Source organism: Condylostylus longicornis, unplaced genomic scaffold (genome assembly GCF_029603195.1).
Source record: "Condylostylus longicornis isolate FDR11 unplaced genomic scaffold, ASM2960319v2 ptg000092l, whole genome shotgun sequence".
NCBI lineage: Eukaryota > Metazoa > Arthropoda > Insecta > Diptera > Dolichopodidae > Condylostylus > Condylostylus longicornis.
Genome location: NW_026578060.1, coordinates 934,728 through 956,537, shown reverse-complemented (window position 1 = coordinate 956,537; position 21,810 = coordinate 934,728). Strand labels below are relative to the sequence as shown.

The 21,810-nt window shown below is 31.3% G+C and overlaps 1 protein-coding gene across 6 annotated transcripts in view; it reads left to right on the top strand.

Annotated features, from left to right (window-relative positions):
* Window positions 1–21,810, top strand: part of LOC129613869 (Ig-like and fibronectin type-III domain-containing protein 1) — a 168,997-nt gene that overhangs the window by 127,446 nt on the left and 19,741 nt on the right. For all 6 annotated transcript variants that reach the window (XM_055528171.1, XM_055528170.1, XM_055528169.1 and 3 more), the window contains exons 5-6: window positions 19,967–20,101; window positions 20,216–21,473. In XM_055528171.1, the coding sequence (XP_055384146.1) occupies window positions 19,967–20,101; window positions 20,216–21,473 (1,393 nt within the window). The remainder of the gene's footprint in view (window positions 1–19,966; window positions 20,102–20,215; window positions 21,474–21,810) is intronic.

Genomic DNA, 21,810 nt, shown 5'->3' with positions numbered 1-21,810 from the left:
TAGTTTAGCCAGAAAACGCGTTTAAAGTTTTGCAAAAGATTTTTTTAAATATCTCCAAAAATATTTTTGCTACAGCCTATTGTCATATATTAGCGGAATCTGTGAACTCCCAGTGATCACAAAAAAACACTTAAAATCGCTCTATCTCTTCTAGTTTAGCCAGAAAACGCGTTTAAAGTTTTGCACAAGATTTTTTCAAATATCTCCAAAAATATTTTCGCTACAGCCTATTATCATATATTGGCGGAATCTGTGAACTCCTAGTCATTTTAAAAATCAATTAAAATCGCTCTATCTCTTCTAGTTTAGCCAGAAAACGCGTTTAAAGTTTTGCACAAGATTTTTTCATATATCTCCAAAAATATTTTCGCTACAGCCTATTATCATATTTTGGCGGAATCTGCGAACTCCCAGTGATTACAAAAAACACTTAAAATCGCTCTATCTCTTCTAGTTTAGCCAGAAAACGCGTTTAAAGTTTTGCAAAAGATTTTTTTTAAATATATCCAAAAATATTTTTGCTACAGCCTATTATCATATATTGGCGGAATCTGTGAACTCCCAGTGATCACAAAAAAACACTTAAAATCGCTCTATCTCTTCTAGTTTAGCCAGAAAACGCGTTTAAAGTTTTGCAAATGATTTTTTTTAAATATATCCAAAAATATTTTTGCTACAGCCTATTATTATATTGGCGGAATCTATGAACTCCCAGTCATCGCAAAAAACAATTAAAATCGCTCTATCTCTTCTAGTTTAGCCAGGAAACGCGTTTAAAGTTTTGCAAAAGATTTTTTTAAATATCTCCAAAAATATTTTTGCTACATCCTATTATCATATATTGGCGGAATCTGTGAACTCCCAGTGATCACAAAAGACACTTAAAATCGCTCTATCTCTTCTAGTTTAGCCAGAAAACGCGTTTAAAGTTTTGCACAAGATTTTTTCGAATATCTCCAAAAATAATTTCGCTACAGCCTATTATCATATTTTGGCGGAATCTGCGAACTCCTAGTGATCACAAAAAAACACTTAAAATCGCCCTATCTCTTCTAGTTTAGCAAGAAAACGCGTTTAAAGTTTTGCAAAAGATTTTTTTTAAATATCTCCAAAAATATTTTTGCTACAGCCTATTATCATATATTAGGGGAATCTGTGAACTCCCAGTCATCGCAAAAAACAATTAAAATCGCTCTATCTCTTCTAGTTTAGCCAGAAAACGCGTTTAAAGTTTTGCATAAGATTTTTTCAAATATCTCCAAAAATATTTTTGCTACAGCCTATTATCATATATTGGCATAATCTGTGAACTCCCAATGATCACAGAAAACACTTAAAATCGCTCTATCTCTTCTAGTTTAGCCAGAAAACGCGTTTAAAGTTTTGCAAACGATTTTTTTAAATATCTCCAAAAATATTTTTGCTACAGCCTATTATCATATACTGGCGGAATCTGTGAACTCCCAATGATCAATAAAAACACTTAAAATCGCTCTATCTCTTCTAGTTTAGCCAGAAAACGCGTTTAAAGTTTTGCAAATGATTTTTTTTAAATATATCCAAAAATATTTTTGCTACAGCCTATTATCATATATTGGCGGAATCTGTGAACTCCCAATGATCAATAAAAACACTTAAAATCGCTCTATCTCTTCTAGTTTAGCCAGAAAACGCGTTTAAAGTTTTGCAAATGATTTTTTAAAAATCTCCAAAAATATTTTTGCTACAGCCTATTATCATATATTGGCGGAATCTGTGAACTCCCAGTGATCACAAAAAAACACTTAAAATCGCTCTATCTCTTCTAGTTTAGCCATAAAACGCGTTTAAAGTTTTGCAAAAGATTTTTTAAATATCTCCAAAAATATTTTTGCTACAGCCTATTATCATATATTGGCGGAATCTGTGAACTCCCAGTCATCGCAAAAAACAATTAAAATCGCTCTATTTCTTCTAGTTTAGCCAGAAAATGCGTTTAAAGTTTTGCATAAGATTTTTTTAAATATCTCCAAAAATATTTTTGCTACAGCCTATTATCATATACTGGCGGAATCTGTGAAAATCGCTCTATCTCTTCTAGTTTAGCCAGAAAACGCGTTTAAAGTTTTGCAAAAGATTTTTTTAAATATCTCCAAAAATATTTTTGCTACAACCTATTGTCATATATTAGCGGAATCTGTGAACTCCCAGTGATCACAAAAAAACACTTAAAATCGCTCTATCTCTTCTAGTTTAGCCAGAAAACGCGTTTAAAGTTTTGCACAAGATTTTTTCAAATATCTCCAAAAATATTTTCGCTACAGCCTATTATCATATTTTGGCGGAATCTGCGAACTCCCAGTGATCACAAAAAACACTTAAAATCGCTCTATCTCTTCTAGTTTAGCCAGAAAACGCGTTTAAAGTTTTGCAAAAGATTTTTTTAAATATCTCCAAAAATATTTTTGCTACAGCCTATTATCATATATTGGCGGAATCTGTGAACTCCCAGTGATCACAAAAAAACACTTAAAATCGCTCTATCTCTTCTAGTTTAGCCAGAAAACGCGTTTAAAGTTTTGCAAAAGATTTTTTTTAAATATATCCAAAAATATTTTTGCTACAGCCTATTATCATATATTGGCGGAATCTGTGAACTCCTAGTCATTTTAAAAATCAATTAAAATCGCTCTATCTCTTCTAGTTTAGCCAGAAAACGCGTTTAAAGTTTTGCACAAGATTTTTTCATATATCTCCAAAAATATTTTCGCTACAGCCTATTATCATATTTTGGCGGAATCTGCGAACTCCCAGTGATTACAAAAAACACTTAAAATCGCTCTATCTCTTCTAGTTTAGCCAGAAAACGCGTTTAAAGTTTTGCAAAAGATTTTTTTTAAATATATCCAAAAATATTTTTGCTACAGCCTATTATCATATATTGGCGGAATCTGTGAACTCCCAGTGATCACAAAAAAACACTTAAAATCGCTCTATCTCTTCTAGTTTAGCCAGAAAACGCGTTTAAAGTTTTGCAAATGATTTTTTTTAAATATATCCAAAAATATTTTTGCTACAGCCTATTATTATATTGGCGGAATCTATGAACTCCCAGTCATCGCAAAAAACAATTAAAATCGCTCTATCTCTTCTAGTTTAGCCAGAAAACGCGTTTAAAGTTTTGCAAAAGATTTTTTTAAATATCTCCAAAAATATTTTTGCTACATCCTATTATCATATATTGGCGGAATCTGTGAACTCCCAGTGATCACAAAAGACACTTAAAATCGCTCTATCTCTTCTAGTTTAGCCAGAAAACGCGTTTAAAGTTTTGCACAAGATTTTTTCAAATATCTCCAAAAATAATTTCGCTACAGCCTATTATCATATTTTGGCGGAATCTGCGAACTCCCAGTGATCACAAAAAAACACTTAAAATCGCCCTATCTCTTCTAGTTTAGCAAGAAAACGCGTTTAAAGTTTTGCAAAAGATTTTTTTTAAATATCTCCAAAAATATTTTTGCTACAGCCTATTATCATATATTAGGGGAATCTGTGAACTCCCAGTCATCGCAAAAAACAATTAAAATCGCTCTATCTCTTCTAGTTTAGCCAGAAAACGCGTTTAAAGTTTTGCATAAGATTTTTTCAAATATCTCCAAAAATATTTTTGCTACAGCCTATTATCATATATTGGCATAATCTGTGAACTCCCAATGATCACAGAAAACACTTAAAATCGCTCTATCTCTTCTAGTTTAGCCAGAAAACGCGTTTAAAGTTTTGCAAACGATTTTTTTAAATATCTCCAAAAATATTTTTGCTACAGCCTATTATCATATACTGGCGGAATCTGTGAACTCCCAATGATCAATAAAAACACTTAAAATCGCTCTATCTCTTCTAGTTTAGCCAGAAAACGCGTTTAAAGTTTTGCAAATGATTTTTTTTAAATATATCCAAAAATATTTTTGCTACAGCCTATTATCATATATTGGCGGAATCTGTGAACTCCCAATGATCAATAAAAACACTTAAAATCGCTCTATCTCTTCTAGTTTAGCCAGAAAACGCGTTTAAAGTTTTGCAAATGATTTTTTAAAAATCTCCAAAAATATTTTTGCTACAGCCTATTATCATATATTGGCGGAATCTGTGAACTCCCAGTCATCGCAAAAAACAATTAAAATCGCTCTATCTCTTCTAGTTTAGCCAGAAAACGCGTTTAAAGTTTTGCACAAGATTTTTTCAATTATCTCCAAAAATATTTTCGCTACAGCCTATTATCATATTTTGGCGGAATCTGCGAACACCCAGTGATCACAAAAAACACTTAAAATCGCTCTATCTCTTCTAGTTTAGCCAGAAAACGCATTTAAAGTTTTGCAAAAGATTTTTTTTAAATATATCCAAAAATATTTTTGCTACAGCCTATTATCATATATTGGCGGAATCTGTGAACTCCCAATGATCAATAAAAACACTTAAAATCGCTCTATCTCTTCTAGTTTAGCCAGAAAACGCGTTTAAAGTTTTGCAAATGATTTTTTTTAAATATATCCAAAAATATTTTTGCTACAGCCTATTAACATATATTGGCGGAATCTGTGAACTCCCAGTCATCGCAAAAAACAATTAAAATCGCTCTATCTCTTCTAGTTTAGCCAGAAAACGCGTTTAAAGTTTTGCAAAAGATTTTTTTAAATATCTCCAAAAATATTTTTGCTACAGCCTATTATCATATACTGGCGCAATCTGTGAACTCCCAATGATCAATAAAAACACTTAAAATCGCTCTATCTCTTCTAGTTTAGCCAGAAAACGCGTTTAAAGTTTTGCAAATGATTTTTTTTAAATATATCCAAAAATATTTTTGCTACAGCCTATTATCATATATTGGCGGAATCTGTGAACTCCCAATGATCAATAAAAACACTTAAAATCGCTCTATCTCTTCTAGTTTAGCCAGAAAACGCGTTTAAAGTTTTGCAAATGATTTTTTAAATATCTCCAAAAATATTTTTGCTACAGCCTATTATCATATATTGGCGGAATCTGTAAACTCCCAGTCATCGCAAAAAACAATTAAAATCGCTCTATCTCTTCTAGTTTAGCCAGAAAACGCGTTTAAAGTTTTGCAAAAGATTTTTTAAATATCTCCAAAAATATTTTTGCTACAGCCTATTATCATATATTGGCGGAATCTGTGAACTCCCAGTCATCGCAAAAAACAATTAAAATCGCTCTATCTCTTCTAGTTTAGCCAGAAAACGCGTTTAAAGTTTTGCAAAAGATTTTTTTAAATATCTCCAAAAATATTTTTGCTACAGCCTATTATCATATACTGGCGGAATCTGTGAACTCCCAATGATCAATAAAAACACTTAAAATCGCTCTATCTCTTCTAGTTTAGCCAGAAAACGCGTTTAAAGTTTTGCAAATGATTTTTTTTAAATATATCCAAAAATATTTTTGCTACAGCCTATTATCATATATTGGCGGAATCTGTGAACTCCCAGTCATCGCAAAAAACAATTAAAATCGCTCTATCTCTTCTAGTTTAGCCAGAAAACGCGTTTAAAGTTTTGCACAAGATTTTTTCAAATATCTCCAAAAATATTTTCGCTACAGCCTATTATCATATTTTGGCGGAATCTGCGAACTCCCAGTGATCACAAAAAACACTTAAAATCGCTCTATCTCTTCTAGTTTAGCCAGAAAACGCGTTTAAAGTTTTGCAAAAGATTTTTTTTAAATATATCCAAAAATATTTTTGCTACAGCCTATTATCATATATTGGCGGAATCTGTGAACTCCCAGTCATCGCAAAAAACAATTAAAATCGCTCTATTTCTTCTAGTTTAGCCAGAAAATGCGTTTAAAGTTTTGCATAAGATTTTTTTAAATATCTCCAAAAATATTTTTGCTACAGCCTATTATCATATACTGGCGGAATCTGTGAAAATCGCTCTATCTCTTCTAGTTTAGCCAGAAAACGCGTTTAAAGTTTTGCAAATGATTTTTTTTAAATATATCCAAAAATATTTTTGCTACAGCCTATTATCATATATTGGCGGAATCTGTGAACTCCCAGTCATCGCAAAAAACAATTAAAATCGCTCTATCTCTTCTAGTTTAGCCAGAAAACGCGTTTAAAGTTTTGCACAAGATTTTTTCAATTATCTCCAAAAATATTTTCGCTACAGCCTATTATCATATTTTGGCGGAATCTGCGAACACCCAGTGATCACAAAAAACACTTAAAATCGCTCTATCTCTTCTAGTTTAGCCAGAAAACGCATTTAAAGTTTTGCAAAAGATTTTTTTTAAATATATCCAAAAATATTTTTGCTACAGCCTATTATCATATATTGGCGGAATCTGTGAACTCCCAATGATCAATAAAAACACTTAAAATCGCTCTATCTCTTCTAGTTTAGCCAGAAAACGCGTTTAAAGTTTTGCAAATGATTTTTTTTAAATATATCCAAAAATATTTTTGCTACAGCCTATTAACATATATTGGCGGAATCTGTGAACTCCCAGTCATCGCAAAAAACAATTAAAATCGCTCTATCTCTTCTAGTTTAGCCAGAAAACGCGTTTAAAGTTTTGCAAAAGATTTTTTTAAATATCTCCAAAAATATTTTTGCTACAGCCTATTATCATATACTGGCGGAATCTGTGAACTCCCAATGATCAATAAAAACACTTAAAATCGCTCTATCTCTTCTAGTTTAGCCAGAAAACGCGTTTAAAGTTTTGCAAATGATTTTTTTTAAATATATCCAAAAATATTTTTGCTACAGCCTATTATCATATATTGGCGGAATCTGTGAACTCCCAATGATCAATAAAAACACTTAAAATCGCTCTATCTCTTCTAGTTTAGCCAGAAAACGCGTTTAAAGTTTTGCAAATGATTTTTTTTAAATATATCCAAAAATATTTTTGCTACAGCCTATTATCATATATTGGCGGAATCTGTGAACTCCCAGTCATCGCAAAAAACAATTAAAATCGCTCTATCTCTTCTAGTTTAGCCAGAAAACGCGTTTAAAGTTTTGCACAAGATTTTTTCAAATATCTCCAAAAATATTTTCGCTACAGCCTATTATCATATTTTGGCGGAATCTGCGAACTCCCAGTGATCACAAAAAACAATTAAAATCGCTCTATCTCTTCTAGTTTAGCCAGAAAACGCGTTTAAAGTTTTGCAAAAGATTTTTTTTAAATATATCCAAAAATATTTTTGCTACAGCCTATTATCATATATTGGCGGAATCTGTGAACTCCCAGTGATCACAAAAAAACACTTAAAATCGCTCTATCTCTTCTAGTTTAGCCAGAAAACGCGTTTAAAGTTTTGCAAAAGATTTTTTTTAAATATATCCAAAAATATTTTTGCTACAGCCTATTATTATATTGGCGGAATCTATGAACTCCCAGTCATCGCAAAAAACAATTAAAATCGCTCTATCTCTTCTAGTTTAGCCAGAAAACGCGTTTAAAGTTTTGCAAAAGATTTTTTTTAAATATATCCAAAAATATTTTTGCTACAGCCTATTATCATATATTGGCGGAATCTGTGAACTCCCAGTGATCACAAAAAAACACTTAAAATCGCTCTATCTCTTCTAGTTTAGCCAGAAAACGCGTTTAAAGTTTTGCAAAAGATTTTTTTTAAATATATCCAAAAATATTTTTGCTACAGCCTATTATTATATTGGCGGAATCTGCGAACTCCCAGTGATCACAAAAAACACTTAAAATCGCTCTATCTCTTCTAGTTTAGCCAGAAAACGCGTTTAAAGTTTTGCAAAAGATTTTTTTTAAATATATCCAAAAATATTTTTGCTACAGCCTATTATCATATATTGGCGGAATCTGTGAACTCCCAGTGATCACAAAAAAACACTTAAAATCGCTCTATCTCTTCTAGTTTAGCCAGAAAACGCGTTTAAAGTTTTGCAAAAGATTTTTTTTAAATATATCCAAAAATATTTTTGCTACAGCCTATTATTATATTGGCGGAATCTGCGAACTCCCAGTGATCACAAAAAACACTTAAAATCGCTCTATCTCTTCTAGTTTAGCCAGAAAACGCGTTTAAAGTTTTGCAAAAGATTTTTTTAAATATCTCCAAAAATATTTTTGCTACAGCCTATTATCATATATTGGCGAAATCTGTGAACTCCCAGTGATCACAAAAAAACACTTAAAATCGCTCTATCTCTTCTAGTTTAGCCAGAAAACGCGTTTAAAGTTTTGCAAAAGATTTTTTTTAAATATATCCAAAAATATTTTTGCTACAGCCTATTATCGTATATTGGCGGAATCTGTGAACTCCCAGTCATCGCAAAAAACAATTAAAATCGCTCTATCTCTTCTAGTTTAGCCAGAAAACGCGTTTAAAGTTTTGCACAAGATTTTTTCAAATATCTCCAAAAATATTTTCGCTACAGCCTATTATCATATTTTGGCGGAATCTGCGAACTCCCAGTGATCACAAAAAACACTTAAAATCGCTCTATCTCTTCTAGTTTAGCCAGAAAACGCGTTTAAAGTTTTGCAAAAGATTTTTTTTAAATATATCCAAAAATATTTTTGCTACAGCCTATTATCATATATTGGCGGAATCTGTGAACTCCCAGTGATCACAAAAAAACACTTAAAATCGCTCTATCTCTTCTAGTTTAGCCAGAAAACGCGTTTAAAGTTTTGCAAAAGATTTTTTTTAAATATATCCAAAAATATTTTTGCTACAGCCTATTATTATATTGGCGGAATCTATGAACTCCCAGTCATCGCAAAAAACAATTAAAATCGCTCTATCTCTTCTAGTTTAGCCAGAAAACGCGTTTAAAGTTTTGCAAAAGATTTTTTTAAATATCTCCAAAAATATTTTTGCTACATCCTATTATCATATATTGGCGGAATCTGCGAACTCCCAGTGATCACAAAAAACACTTAAAATCGCTCTATCTCTTCTAGTTTAGCCAGAAAACGCGTTTAAAGTTTTGCAAAAGATTTTTTTTAAATGTCTCCAAAAATATTTTTGCTACAGCCTATTATCATATATTAGGGGAATCTGTGAACTCCCAGTCATCGCAAAAAACAATTAAAATCGCTCTATCTCTTCTAGTTTAGCCAGAAAACGCGTTTAAAGTTTTGCATAAGATTTTTTCAAATATCTCCAAAAATATTTTTGTTACAGCCTATTATCATATATTGGCAGAATCCGTGAACTCCCAATGATCACAAAAAACACTTAAAATCGCTCTATCTCTTCTAGTTTAGCCAGAAAACGCGTTTAAAGTTTTGCAAATGATTTTTTTTAAATATATCCAAAAATATTTTTGCTACAGCCTATTATCATATATTGGCGGAATCTGTGAACTCCCAATGATCAATAAAAACACTTAAAATCGCTCTATCTCTTCTAGTTTAGCCAGAAAACGCGTTTAAAGTTTTGCAAATGATTTTTTAAATATCTCCAAAAATATTTTTGCTACAGCCTATTATCATATATTGGCGGAATCTGTGAACTCCCAGTCATCGCAAAAAACAATTAAAATCGCTCTATCTCTTCTAGTTTAGCCATAAAACGCGTTTAAAGTTTTGCAAAAGATTTTTTAAATATCTCCAAAAATATTTTTGCTACAGCCTATTATCATATATTGGCGGAATCTGTGAACTCCCAGTCATCGGAAAAAACAATTAAAATCGCTCTATCTCTTCTAGTTTAACCAGAAAACGCGTTTAAAGTTTTGAAAAGATTTTTTCAAATATCTCCAAAAATATTTTCGCTACAGCCTATTATCATATATTGATGGAATCTGTGAACTCCCAGTGATCACAAAAAACACTTAAAATCGCTCTATCTCTTCTAGTTTAGCCAGAAAACGCGTTTAAAGTTTTGCAAAAGATTTTTTTAAATATCTCCAAAAATATTTTTGCTACAGCCTATTATCATATATTAGCGGAATCTGTGAACTCCCAGTCATCGCAAAAACAATTAAAATCGCTCTATCTCTTCTAGTTTAGCCAGAAAACGCGTTTAAAGTTTTGCACAAGATTTTTTCAAATATCTCCAAAAATATTTTCGCTACAGCCTATTATCATATTTTGGCGGAATCTGCGCACTCCCAGTGATCACAAAAAACACTTAAAATCGCTCTATCTCTTCTAGTTTAGCCAGAAAACGCGTTTAAAGTTTTGCAAAAGATTTTTTTTAAATATATCCAAAAATATTTTTGCTACAGCCTATTATCATATATTGGCGGAATCTGTGAACTCCCAATGATCAATAAAAACACTTAAAATCGCTCTATCTCTTCTAGTTTAGCCAGAAAACGCGTTTAAAGTTTTGCAAATGATTTTTTTTAAATATATCCAAAAATATTTTTGCTACAGCCTATTAACATATATTGGCGGAATCTGTGAACTCCCAGTCATCGCAAAAAACAATTAAAATCGCTCTATCTCTTCTAGTTTAGCCAGAAAACGCGTTTAAAGTTTTGCAAAAGATTTTTTTAAATATCTCCAAAAATATTTTTGCTACAGCCTATTATCATATACTGGCGGAATCTGTGAACTCCCAATGATCAATAAAAACACTTAAAATCGCTCTATCTCTTCTAGTTTAGCCAGAAAACGCGTTTAAAGTTTTGCAAATGATTTTTTTTAAATATATCCAAAAATATTTTTGCTACAGCCTATTATCATATATTGGCGGAATCTGTGAACTCCCAATGATCAATAAAAACACTTAAAATCGCTCTATCTCTTCTAGTTTAGCCAGAAAACGCGTTTAAAGTTTTGCAAATGATTTTTTAAATATCTCCAAAAATATTTTTGCTACAGCCTATTATCATATATTGGCGGAATCTGTGAACTCCCAGTCATCGCAAAAAACAATTAAAATCGCTATAATAGTTTAGCCAGAAAATGCGTTTAAAGTTTTGCATAAGATTTTTTTAAATATCTCCAAAAATATTTTTGCTACAGCCTATTATCATATACTGACGGAATCTGTGAACTCCCAATGATCAATAAAAACACTTAAAATCGCTCTATCTCTTCTAGTTTAGCCAGAAAACGCGTTTAAAGTTTTGCAAATGATTTTTTTTAAATATATCCAAAAATATTTTTGCTACAGCCTATTATCATATATTGGCGGAATCTGTGAACTCCCAGTCATCGCAAAAAACAATTAAAATCGCTCTATCTCTTCTAGTTTAGCCAGAAAACGCGTTTAAAGTTTTGCACAAGATTTTTTCAAATATCTCCAAAAATATTTTCGCTACAGCCTATTATCATATTTTGGCGGAATCTGCGAACTCCCAGTGATCACAAAAAACACTTAAAATCGCTCTATCTCTTCTAGTTTAGCCAGAAAACGCGTTTAAAGTTTTGCAAAAGATTTTTTTTAAATATATCCAAAAATATTTTTGCTACAGCCTATTATCATATATTGGCGAAATCTGTGAACTCCCAGTGATCACAAAAAAACACTTAAAATCGCTCTATCTCTTCTAGTTTAGCCAGAAAACGCGTTTAAAGTTTTGCAAAAGATTTTTTTTAAATATATCCAAAAATATTTTTGCTACAGCCTATTATTATATTGGCGGAATCTATGAACTCCCAGTCATCGCAAAAAACAATTAAAATCGCTCTATCTCTTCTAGTTTAGCCAGAAAACGCGTTTAAAGTTTTGCAAAAGATTTTTTTAAATATCTCCAAAAATATTTTTGCTACATCCTATTATCATATATTGGCGGAATCTGCGAACTCCCAGTGATCACAAAAAAACACTTAAAATCGCCCTATCTCTTCTAGTTTAGCAAGAAAACGCGTTTAAAGTTTTGCAAAAGATTTTTTTTAAATATCTCCAAAAATATTTTTGCTACAGCCTATTATCATATATTAGGGGAATCTGTGAACTCCCAGTCATCGCAAAAAACAATTAAAATCGCTCTATCTCTTCTACTTTAGCCAGAAAACGCGTTTAAAGTTTTGCATAAGATTTTTTCAAATATCTCCAAAAATATTTTTGCTACAGCCTATTATCATATATTGGCAGAATCTGTGAACTCCCAATGATCACAAAAAACACTTAAAATCGCTCTATCTCTTCTAGTTTAGCCAGAAAACGCGTTTAAAGTTTTGCAAATGATTTTTTTTAAATATATCCAAAATATTTTTGCTACAGCCTATTATCATATATTGGCGGAATCTGTGAACTCCCAATGATCAATAAAAACACTTAAAATCGCTCTATCTCTTCTAGTTTAGCCAGAAAACGCGTTTAAAGTTTTGCAAATGATTTTTTAAATATCTCCAAAAATATTTTTGCTACAGCCTATTATCATATATTAGCGGAATCTGTGAACTCCCAGTCATCGCAAAAACAATTAAAATCGCTCTATCTCTTCTAGTTTAGCCAGAAAACGCGTTTAAAGTTTTGAAAAGATTTTTTCAAATATCTCCAAAAATATTTTCGCTACAGCCTATTATCATATATTGATGGAATCTGTGAACTCCCAGTGATCACAAAAAACACTTAAAATCGCTCTATCTCCTCTAGTTTAGCCAGAAAACGCGTTTAAAGTTTTGCAAAAGATTTTTTTAAATATCTCCAAAAATATTTTTGCTACAGCCTATTATCATATATTAGCGGAATCTGTGAACTCCCAGTCATCGCAAAAACAATTAAAATCGCTCTATCTCTTCTAGTTTAGCCAGAAAACGCGTTTAAAGTTTTGCATAAGATTTTTTCAAATATCTCCAAAAATATTTTTGCTACAGCCTATTATCATATATTGGCAGAATCTGTGAACTCCCAATGATCACAAAAAACACTTAAAATCGCTCTATCTCTTCTAGTTTAGCCAGAAAACGCGTTTAAAGTTTTGCAAATGATTTTTTTTAAATATATCCAAAATATTTTTGCTACAGCCTATTATCATATATTGGCGGAATCTGTGAACTCCCAATGATCAATAAAAACACTTAAAATCGCTCTATCTCTTCTAGTTTAGCCAGAAAACGCGTTTAAAGTTTTGCAAATGATTTTTTAAATATCTCCAAAAATATTTTTGCTACAGCCTATTATCATATATTAGCGGAATCTGTGAACTCCCAGTCATCGCAAAAACAATTAAAATCGCTCTATCTCTTCTAGTTTAGCCAGAAAACGCGTTTAAAGTTTTGAAAAGATTTTTTCAAATATCTCCAAAAATATTTTCGCTACAGCCTATTATCATATATTGATGGAATCTGTGAACTCCCAGTGATCACAAAAAACACTTAAAATCGCTCTATCTCTTCTAGTTTAGCCAGAAAACGCGTTTAAAGTTTTGCAAAAGATTTTTTTAAATATCTCCAAAAATATTTTTGCTACAGCCTATTATCATATATTAGCGGAATCTGTGAACTCCCAGTCATCGCAAAAACAATTAAAATCGCTCTATCTCTTCTAGTTTAGCCAGAAAACGCGTTTAAAGTTTTGCAAAAGATTTTGTTAAATATCTCCAAAAATATTTTTGCTACAGCCTATTATCATATATTGGCGGAATCTGTGAACTCCCAATGATCACAAAAAACACTTAAAATCGCTCTATCTCTTCTAGTTTAGCCAGAAAACGCGTTTAAAGTTTTGCAAAAGATTTTTTTTAAATATATCCAAAAATATTTTTGCTACAGCCTATTATCATATATTGGCGGAATCTGTGAACTCCCAGTCATCGCAAAAAACAATTAAAATCGCTGTATCTCTTCTAGTTCAGCCAGAAAACGGGTTTAAAATTTTGCACAAGATTTTTTCAAATATCTCAAAAATTATTTTCGCTACAGCCTATTATCATATTTTGGCGGAATCTGCGAACTCCCAGTGATCACAAAAAAAACACTTAAAATCGCTCTATCTCTTCTAGTTTAGCCAGAAAACGCGTTTAAAGTTTTGCAAAAGATTTTTTTAAATATCTCCAAAAATATTTTTGCTACAGCCTATTATCATATATTAGCGGAATCTGTGAACTCCCAGTGATCACAAAAAAACACTTAAAATCGCTCTATCTCTTCTAGTTTAGCCAGAAAACGCGTTTAAAGTTTTGCACAAGATTTTTTCAAATATCTCCAAATATATTTTCGCTACAGCCTATTATCATATATTAGGGGAATCTGTGAACTCCCAGTCATCAAGTTTTGCATAAGATTTTTTCAAATATCTCCAAAAATATTTTTGCTACAGCCTATTATCATATATTGGCAGAATCTGTGAACTCCCAATGATCACAAAAAACACTTAAAATCGCTCTATCTCTTCTAGTTTAGCCAGAAAACGCGTTTAAAGTTTTGCAAAAGATTTTTTTAAATATCTCCAAAAATATTTTTGCTACAGCCTATTATCATATACTGGCGGAATCTGTGAACTCCCAATGATCAATAAAAACACTTAAAATCGCTCTATCTCTTCTAGTTTAGCCAGAAAACGCGTTTAAAGTTTTGCAAATGATTTTTTTTAAATATATCCAAAAATATTTTTGCTACAGCCTATTATCATATATTGGCGGAATCTGTGAACTCCCAATGATCAATAAAAACACTTAAAATTGCTCTATCTCTTCTAGTTTAGCCAGAAAACGCGTTTAAAGTTTTGCAAATGATTTTTTAAATATCTCCAAAAATATTTTTGCTACAGCCTATTATCATATATTGGCGGAATCTGTGAACTCCCAGTCATCGCAAAAAACAATTAAAATCGCTCTATCTCTTCTAGTTTAGCCATAAAACGCGTTTAAAGTTTTGCAAAAGATTTTTTAAATATCTCCAAAAATATTTTTGCTACAGCCTATTATCATATATTGGCGGAATCTGTGAACTCCCAGTCATCGCAAAAAACAATTAAAATCGCTCTATCTCTTCTAGTTTAGCCAGAAAATGCGTTTAAAGTTTTGCATAAGATTTTTTTAAATATCTCCAAAAATATTTTTGCTACAGCCTATTATCATATACTGGCGGAATCTGTGAACTCTCAATGATCAATAATAACACTTAAAATCGCTCTATCTCTTCTAGTTTAGCCAGAAAACGCGTTTAAAGTTTTGCAAATGATTTTTTTTAAATATATCCAAAAATATTTTTGCTACAGCCTATTATCATATATTGGCGGAATCTGTGAACTCCCAGTCATCGCAAAAAACAATTAAAATCGCTCTATCTCTTCTAGTTTAGCCAGAAAACGCATTTAAAGTTTTGCAAAAGATTTTTTCAAATATCTCCAAAAATATTTTCGCTACAGCCTATTATCATATATTGGCGGAATCTGTGAACTCCCAGTCATCGGAAAAAACAATTAAAATCGCTCTATCTCTTCTAGTTTAGCCAGAAAACGCGTTTAAAGTTTTGAAAAGATTTTTTCAAATATCTCCAAAATTATTTTCGCTACAGCCTATTATCATATATTGATGGAATCTGTGAACTCCCAGTGATCACAAAAAACACTTAAAATCGCTCTATCTCTTCTAGTTTAGCCAGAAAACGCGTTTAAAGTTTTGCAAAAGATTTTTTTAAATATCTCCAAAAATATTTTTGCTACAGCCTATTATCATATATTGGTGGAATCTGTGAACTCCCAGTCATCGCAAAAACAATTAAAATCGCTCTATCTCTTCTAATTTAGCCAGAAAACGCGTTTAAAGTTTTGCAAAAGATTTTGTTAAATATCTCCAAAAATATTTTTGCTACAGCCTATTATCATATATTGGCGGAATCTGTGAACTCCCAATGATCACAAAAAACACTTAAAATCGCTCTATCTCTTCTAGTTTAGCCAGAAAACGCGTTTAAAGTTTTGCAAAAGATTTTTTTTAAATATATCCAAAAATATTTTTGCTACAGCCTATTATCATATATTGGCGGAATCTGTGAACTCCCAGTCATCGCAAAAAACAATTAAAATCGCTCTATCTCTTCTAGTTTAGCCAGAAAACGGGTTTAAAATTTTGCACAAGATTTTTTCAAATATCTCAAAAATTATTTTCGCTACAGCCTATTATCATATTTTGGCGGAATCTGCGAACTCCCAGTGATCACAAAAAAAACACTTAAAATCGCTCTATCTCTTCTAGTTTAGCCAGAAAACGCGTTTAAAGTTTTGCAAAAGATTTTTTTAAATATCTCCAAAAATATTTTTGCTACAGCCTATTATCATATATTAGCGGAATCTGTGAACTCCCAGTGATCACAAAAAAACACTTAAAATCGCTCTATCTCTTCTAGTTTAGCCAGAAAACGCGTTTAAAGTTTTGCACAAGATTTTTTCAAATATCTCCAAAAATATTTTCGCTACAGCCTATTATCATATATTGGCGGAATCTGTGAACTCCCAGTGATCACAAAAAACACTTAAAATCGCTCTATCTCGTCTAGTTTAGCCAGAAAACGCGTTTAAAGTTTTGCACAAGATTTTTTCAAATATCTCCAAATATATTTTCGCTACAGCCTATTATCATATTTTGGCGGAATCTGCGAACTCCCAGTGATCACAAAAAAACACTTAAAATCGCTCTATCTCTTCTAGTTTAGCCAGAAAACGCGTTTAAAGTTTTGCACAAGATTTTTTCAAATATCTCCAAATATATTTTCGCTACAGCCTATTATCATATTTTGGCGGAATCTGCGAACTCCCAGTGATCACAAAAAAACACTTAAAATCGCTCTATCTCTTCTAGTTTAGCCAGAAAACGCGTTTAAAGTTTTGCAAAAGATTTTTTTAAATATCTCCAAAAATATTTTTGCTTCAGCCTATTATCATATATTAGCGGAATCTGTGAACTCCCAGTCATCGCAAAAAACAATTAAAATCGATCTATCTCTTCTAGTTTAGCCAGAAAACGCGTTTAAAGTTTTGCACAAGATTTTTTCAAATATCTCCAAAAATATTTTTGCTACAGCCTATTATCATATATTGGCGGAATCTGTGAACTCCCAGTCATCGCAAAAAACACTTATAATCGCTCTATCTCTTCTAGTTTAGCCAGAAAACGCGTTTAAAGTTTTGCAAAAGATTTTTTTAAATATCTCCAAAAATATTTTCGCTACAGCCTATTATTATATATTAGCGGAATCTGTGAACTCCCAGTGATCACAAAAAACACTTAAAATCGCTCTATCTCTTCTAGTTTAGCCAGAAAACACGTTTAAAGTTTTGCAAAAGATTTTTTTTAAATATCTCCAAAAATATTTTTGCTACAGCTTATTATCATATATTGGCGGAATCTGTGAACTCCCAGTCATCGCAAAAAACACTAAAAATCGCTCTATTTCTTCTAGTTTAGCCAGAAAACGCGTTTAAAGTTTTGCAAAAGATTTTTTTAAATATCTCCAAAAATATTTTTGCTACAGCCTATTATCATATATTGGAATCTGTGAACTCCCAGTCATCGCAAAAAACACTTAAAATCGCTCTATCTCTTCTAGTTTAGCCAGAAAACGCGTTTAAAGTTTTGCACAAGATTTTTTCAAATATCTCCAAAAATATTTTCGCTACAGCCTATTATCATATTTTGGCGGAATCTGCGAACTCCCAGTGATCACAAAAAAACACTTAAAATCGCTCTATCTCTTCTAGTTTAGCAAGAAAACGCGTTTAAAGCTTTGCAAAAGATTTTTTTAAATATCTCCAAAAATATTTTTGCTACAGCCTATTATCATATATTAGCGGAATCTGTGAACTCCCAGTCATCGCAAAAAACAATTAAAATCGCTCTATCTCTTCTAGTTTAGCCAGAAAACGCGTTTAAAGTTTTGCAAAAGATTTTTTTAAATATCTCCAAAAATATTTTTGCTACAGCCTATTATCATATATTGGCGGAATCTGTGAACTCCCAGTCATCGCAAAAAATAATTAAAATCCCTCTATCTCTTCTAGTTTAGCCAGAAAACGCGTTTAAAGTTTTGCAAAAGATTTTTTTAAATATCTCCAAAAATATTTTCGCTACAGCCTATTATCATATATTGGCGGAATCTGTGAACTCCCAGTTATCGCAAAAAACACTTAAAATCGCTCTATCTCTTCTAGTTTAGCCAGAAAACGCGTTTAAAGTTTTGCAAAAGATTTTTTTTAAATATATCCAAAAATATTTTCGCTACAGCCTATTATCATATATTGGCGGAATCTGTTAAGTCCCAGTCATCGCAAAAAACACTTAAAATCGCTCTATCTCTTCTAGATTAGCCAGAAAACGCGTTTAAGGTTTTGCAAAGATAAATATCTCCAAAAATATTTTTGCTACAGCCTATTATCATATATTGGTGAACTCCCAGTGATCACAAAACACTTAAAATCGCATTTAATAAAAGTTTGTGTCTACTAGGTTTATGCCTTAGATAAGCTTTGGATTACTTCAAACTTTAACTATCTTGCTAATTGAAGGGAATCAAAATCACCTTTCCAAACATCAACTATAGTTTAAAACTTAATCTTAATTCAAATTACTTCAGGGAGATGAATCTGTCTTATTAAAAGCTCCTATCTTTTACACAAACTTACTGAACCGAGCGAATTTGACACCGAACGATGTTGTCTTACTAAAGTTTTGAAAGATGCTATAAAATTAAAAACTCAAACCGAAAAATGTAAATTAAAATTATTTTTAGGAACGGTTCTGTGGAAAAAATTGTAAAATATTTTAATTTAGTCAACTCTTTAACGCTGCTCATTAAAGCTTTATTTAATGATTTAAATTTAACCAACTAATAATTATTGCAATATCCTTTGCAAATGAAATTCAAACAACTTAGATAGTTCAGATATGTTCATTGCAACAATATATCGGAAGCTAGAAGAAAACTACTTTTGAGGCTGCAATTAAGATTACCTCACGGTATTAATCAATTAAATTTCCCCCAATACGACATGATTACCCGTAAAGGTTTTTCAAACGAAAAATGCTTATCATACTAGAATTTAATGAGAAAGGGATTCCTGTAATTAAATGACCCACTTTTCTACACTTTCGTTGAGTTCATATTCATAGTTCTTTTTCTTATTTAATTCCTTTGGCAGACCTTTTTTTTTTTTTTTTTTTTTTTCCTTTGTTCACTCCTAGAAGGAGCATAGGGCTAGTGCATGATTTCTCATGCACTAGTTTCATAGCGTCATAGGGTTTAACTAGGTAGGTGACTAGCCTGCCGTAGTTTTTATTTATATATTAATTATTTGAGGTTATTAATATTTACTATTTATTTTTCTTAGTTTTTTTTTTAATATCGAATATTAGGAATATTTGAAAATTACTTGTATAATATTTGTAGTATTGTATATTAAGTTATAATAATATTGAATATAATTTTTTATGGCAGACCTTTAATAGTCTATAAATGTAAATTAAAATTTCATTTAAACATTTTTTAGAGTTAAAATTAGATTGACAGTTTTTAATATCAAATTTTAATTATTCTTATGTATTTTTAACTACACAGACTTAAACATACAAGTTATATACAAAATTAAATTTTTTATGTACTGTTGGAGCATTACCACAATGTTTGAAATTTAATGACATCTTTTAAATGGCAGAAATCTCTAAATAAAATGTTCAGACCTTTCATCCTTTGAGCAACCTTTGTAATTGCATATTTAACCCATATGTAAATTTATTCATCCTTTTTCTGTATTTCATACCTCTTTATTGTCCTTCTTGATTAAAATTTTCAAAAAAAATCATTTCGGATGCATAAACTCACCTCACTAATTATCTCATTATCTATACATTTTCTTTGTCTCTTGAATATACCCTAGTATCATTAAAAATAATCAGCCCGTAATCATGGTATCAATGAAGAAGTAAGACAATTTTTTTGTTTTATATGTTAACCTTTGAATCCTTAAAATTATATTACACAAGCATAAACAAAACATTTTGCTTTTATTTTTACATCTAATATAAAATGAATTTTTTTATCATTTTATTTTTAATAGCACCACAAGGACGAACTCCAACTGGTGGTGATGTTTGGGTTTTACATATAAAAGACACAAAACCATCAGACACAGACGTATATGTCTGCGAAGTCAACAGTGATCCTGTTGCCAGAAGTTTTCATCCTTTAATGGGTAAATATTTAATGAATTCAAAAAAATTGTTTTGATATTCAGTTAAGAAAAAAATATGAAATCATATGTGAAACCTTAAAAATTTGTCCCATTATGAATTTTTAACAATTTCAGTGCATAGTAAAAATGATACTGTAGATGATTCAGAAGACTCAGAAACGTCTTATTATAATAAACCATTAACAACTTCAACTGTGATAGAACCTGCAACATTGTTGCAACAAAGTCAACAACAAAATGGACCTGTAAATAGTAATAATAATAACAATAATAATAATGGAGATAGCTCATTCCCGCCATCACCTGCTTCACATTTAACACCACCCCATCCAACAACAAATTCAACATATCTTACTACATCATCTTCAACAGCTTTATCACTGGGAGGGTCGACAATCTCATCATCGGCAACGCCGACAACTCCCCTATTTACACATGATTTTACGGAATGTTGCGAAACATCGAATATAACGGCAGAATGTATGGGTTTCTGTAATGTACATAATATTTTAGATGGCACTACCGGCATTGAACCGGAAGCATGTGAAAAAGATTTTCCTCATATTGTTAAATGTATGGCTGATGGTAGAAATCATGTTCCATGTTGTGATTCTAAAAATATACCAGATTTATGTCAAGATATGTGCCGAGGCGAATATACTCCATTTACAGATTTTTTAAAATCTAGAGTATCTTGCGTACGACATACATTACCTGGTCTACAATGTATTCTTGAGGGTGTACAAAAACTACCTAGTATGCCACAAGATGTTTATGTCGAACCATTAACTGAAAAATCATTAGAAGTAGGTTGGTCACCTCCAGAAAAACTAGCGAAAACTGTAACACATTATACTGTTAATGTAACAGCATTACATGTTTTCGATCAAAATAATTTACCAAATAAAACGCAAGATCCATTGGCTGTTAATGTTACTGTAGCAGGTGATCAAAAATCTGTCGTCATAAATAATTTAATGCCGTATACAATGTATTCAATTTTTGTAACTGCACACAATAAACATGGATCTAGTTTACCAAGTTTTAGAATAAGAGCATTAACTTTAGAAAGTGGTGGTATCGGTAGACAAACAAGTATGGCTGTGATACCTGTATTACCGGATGTTCGCGGTTGCTGTCAGCGTAATGGAATGTCACATAGAATGTGTTTAGATAAAATGTGTGATCCAAAGAAAACTGATTTTGCTGAAATTCCAGATTTTATGGTTTGCGCACCTTGGGCTAATATTACGTTCTCATGTTTAACAAATAACATCGATCATAGTCCATGTTGTAAGGCTCGTGGTATTCCAAATGTGTGTCTACCATTGTGTTATGGAAATGTCACAACAATTGATTTCAGTTTATTTAAGTAAGTAATTTTAAATGTCTTAAATGTAAACTTGTTTTAGCAGGTTAAATTTAAATTGTACGGCCCAAGTATAGTTTTGTAAAACAATTATGTTTAATAGCTACCCTTAGAAGGCGTTGTTAGTTAACGAAATAATGCGGGATTTTCCAAAGAAAGTTCAAATAAACTTTATTAGATTTTTGATATTTCTTTAATTTTTTATAACAATTCATTCACATTATCGATCATTGAAAATGGGGTTCTAAAAAAATTCACATTCAATTTTTATTGACCTTTGTCATGAGGGAAACCATAAATAAATAAATGATTGACAAGGTCATCATATATTCTTTTGATG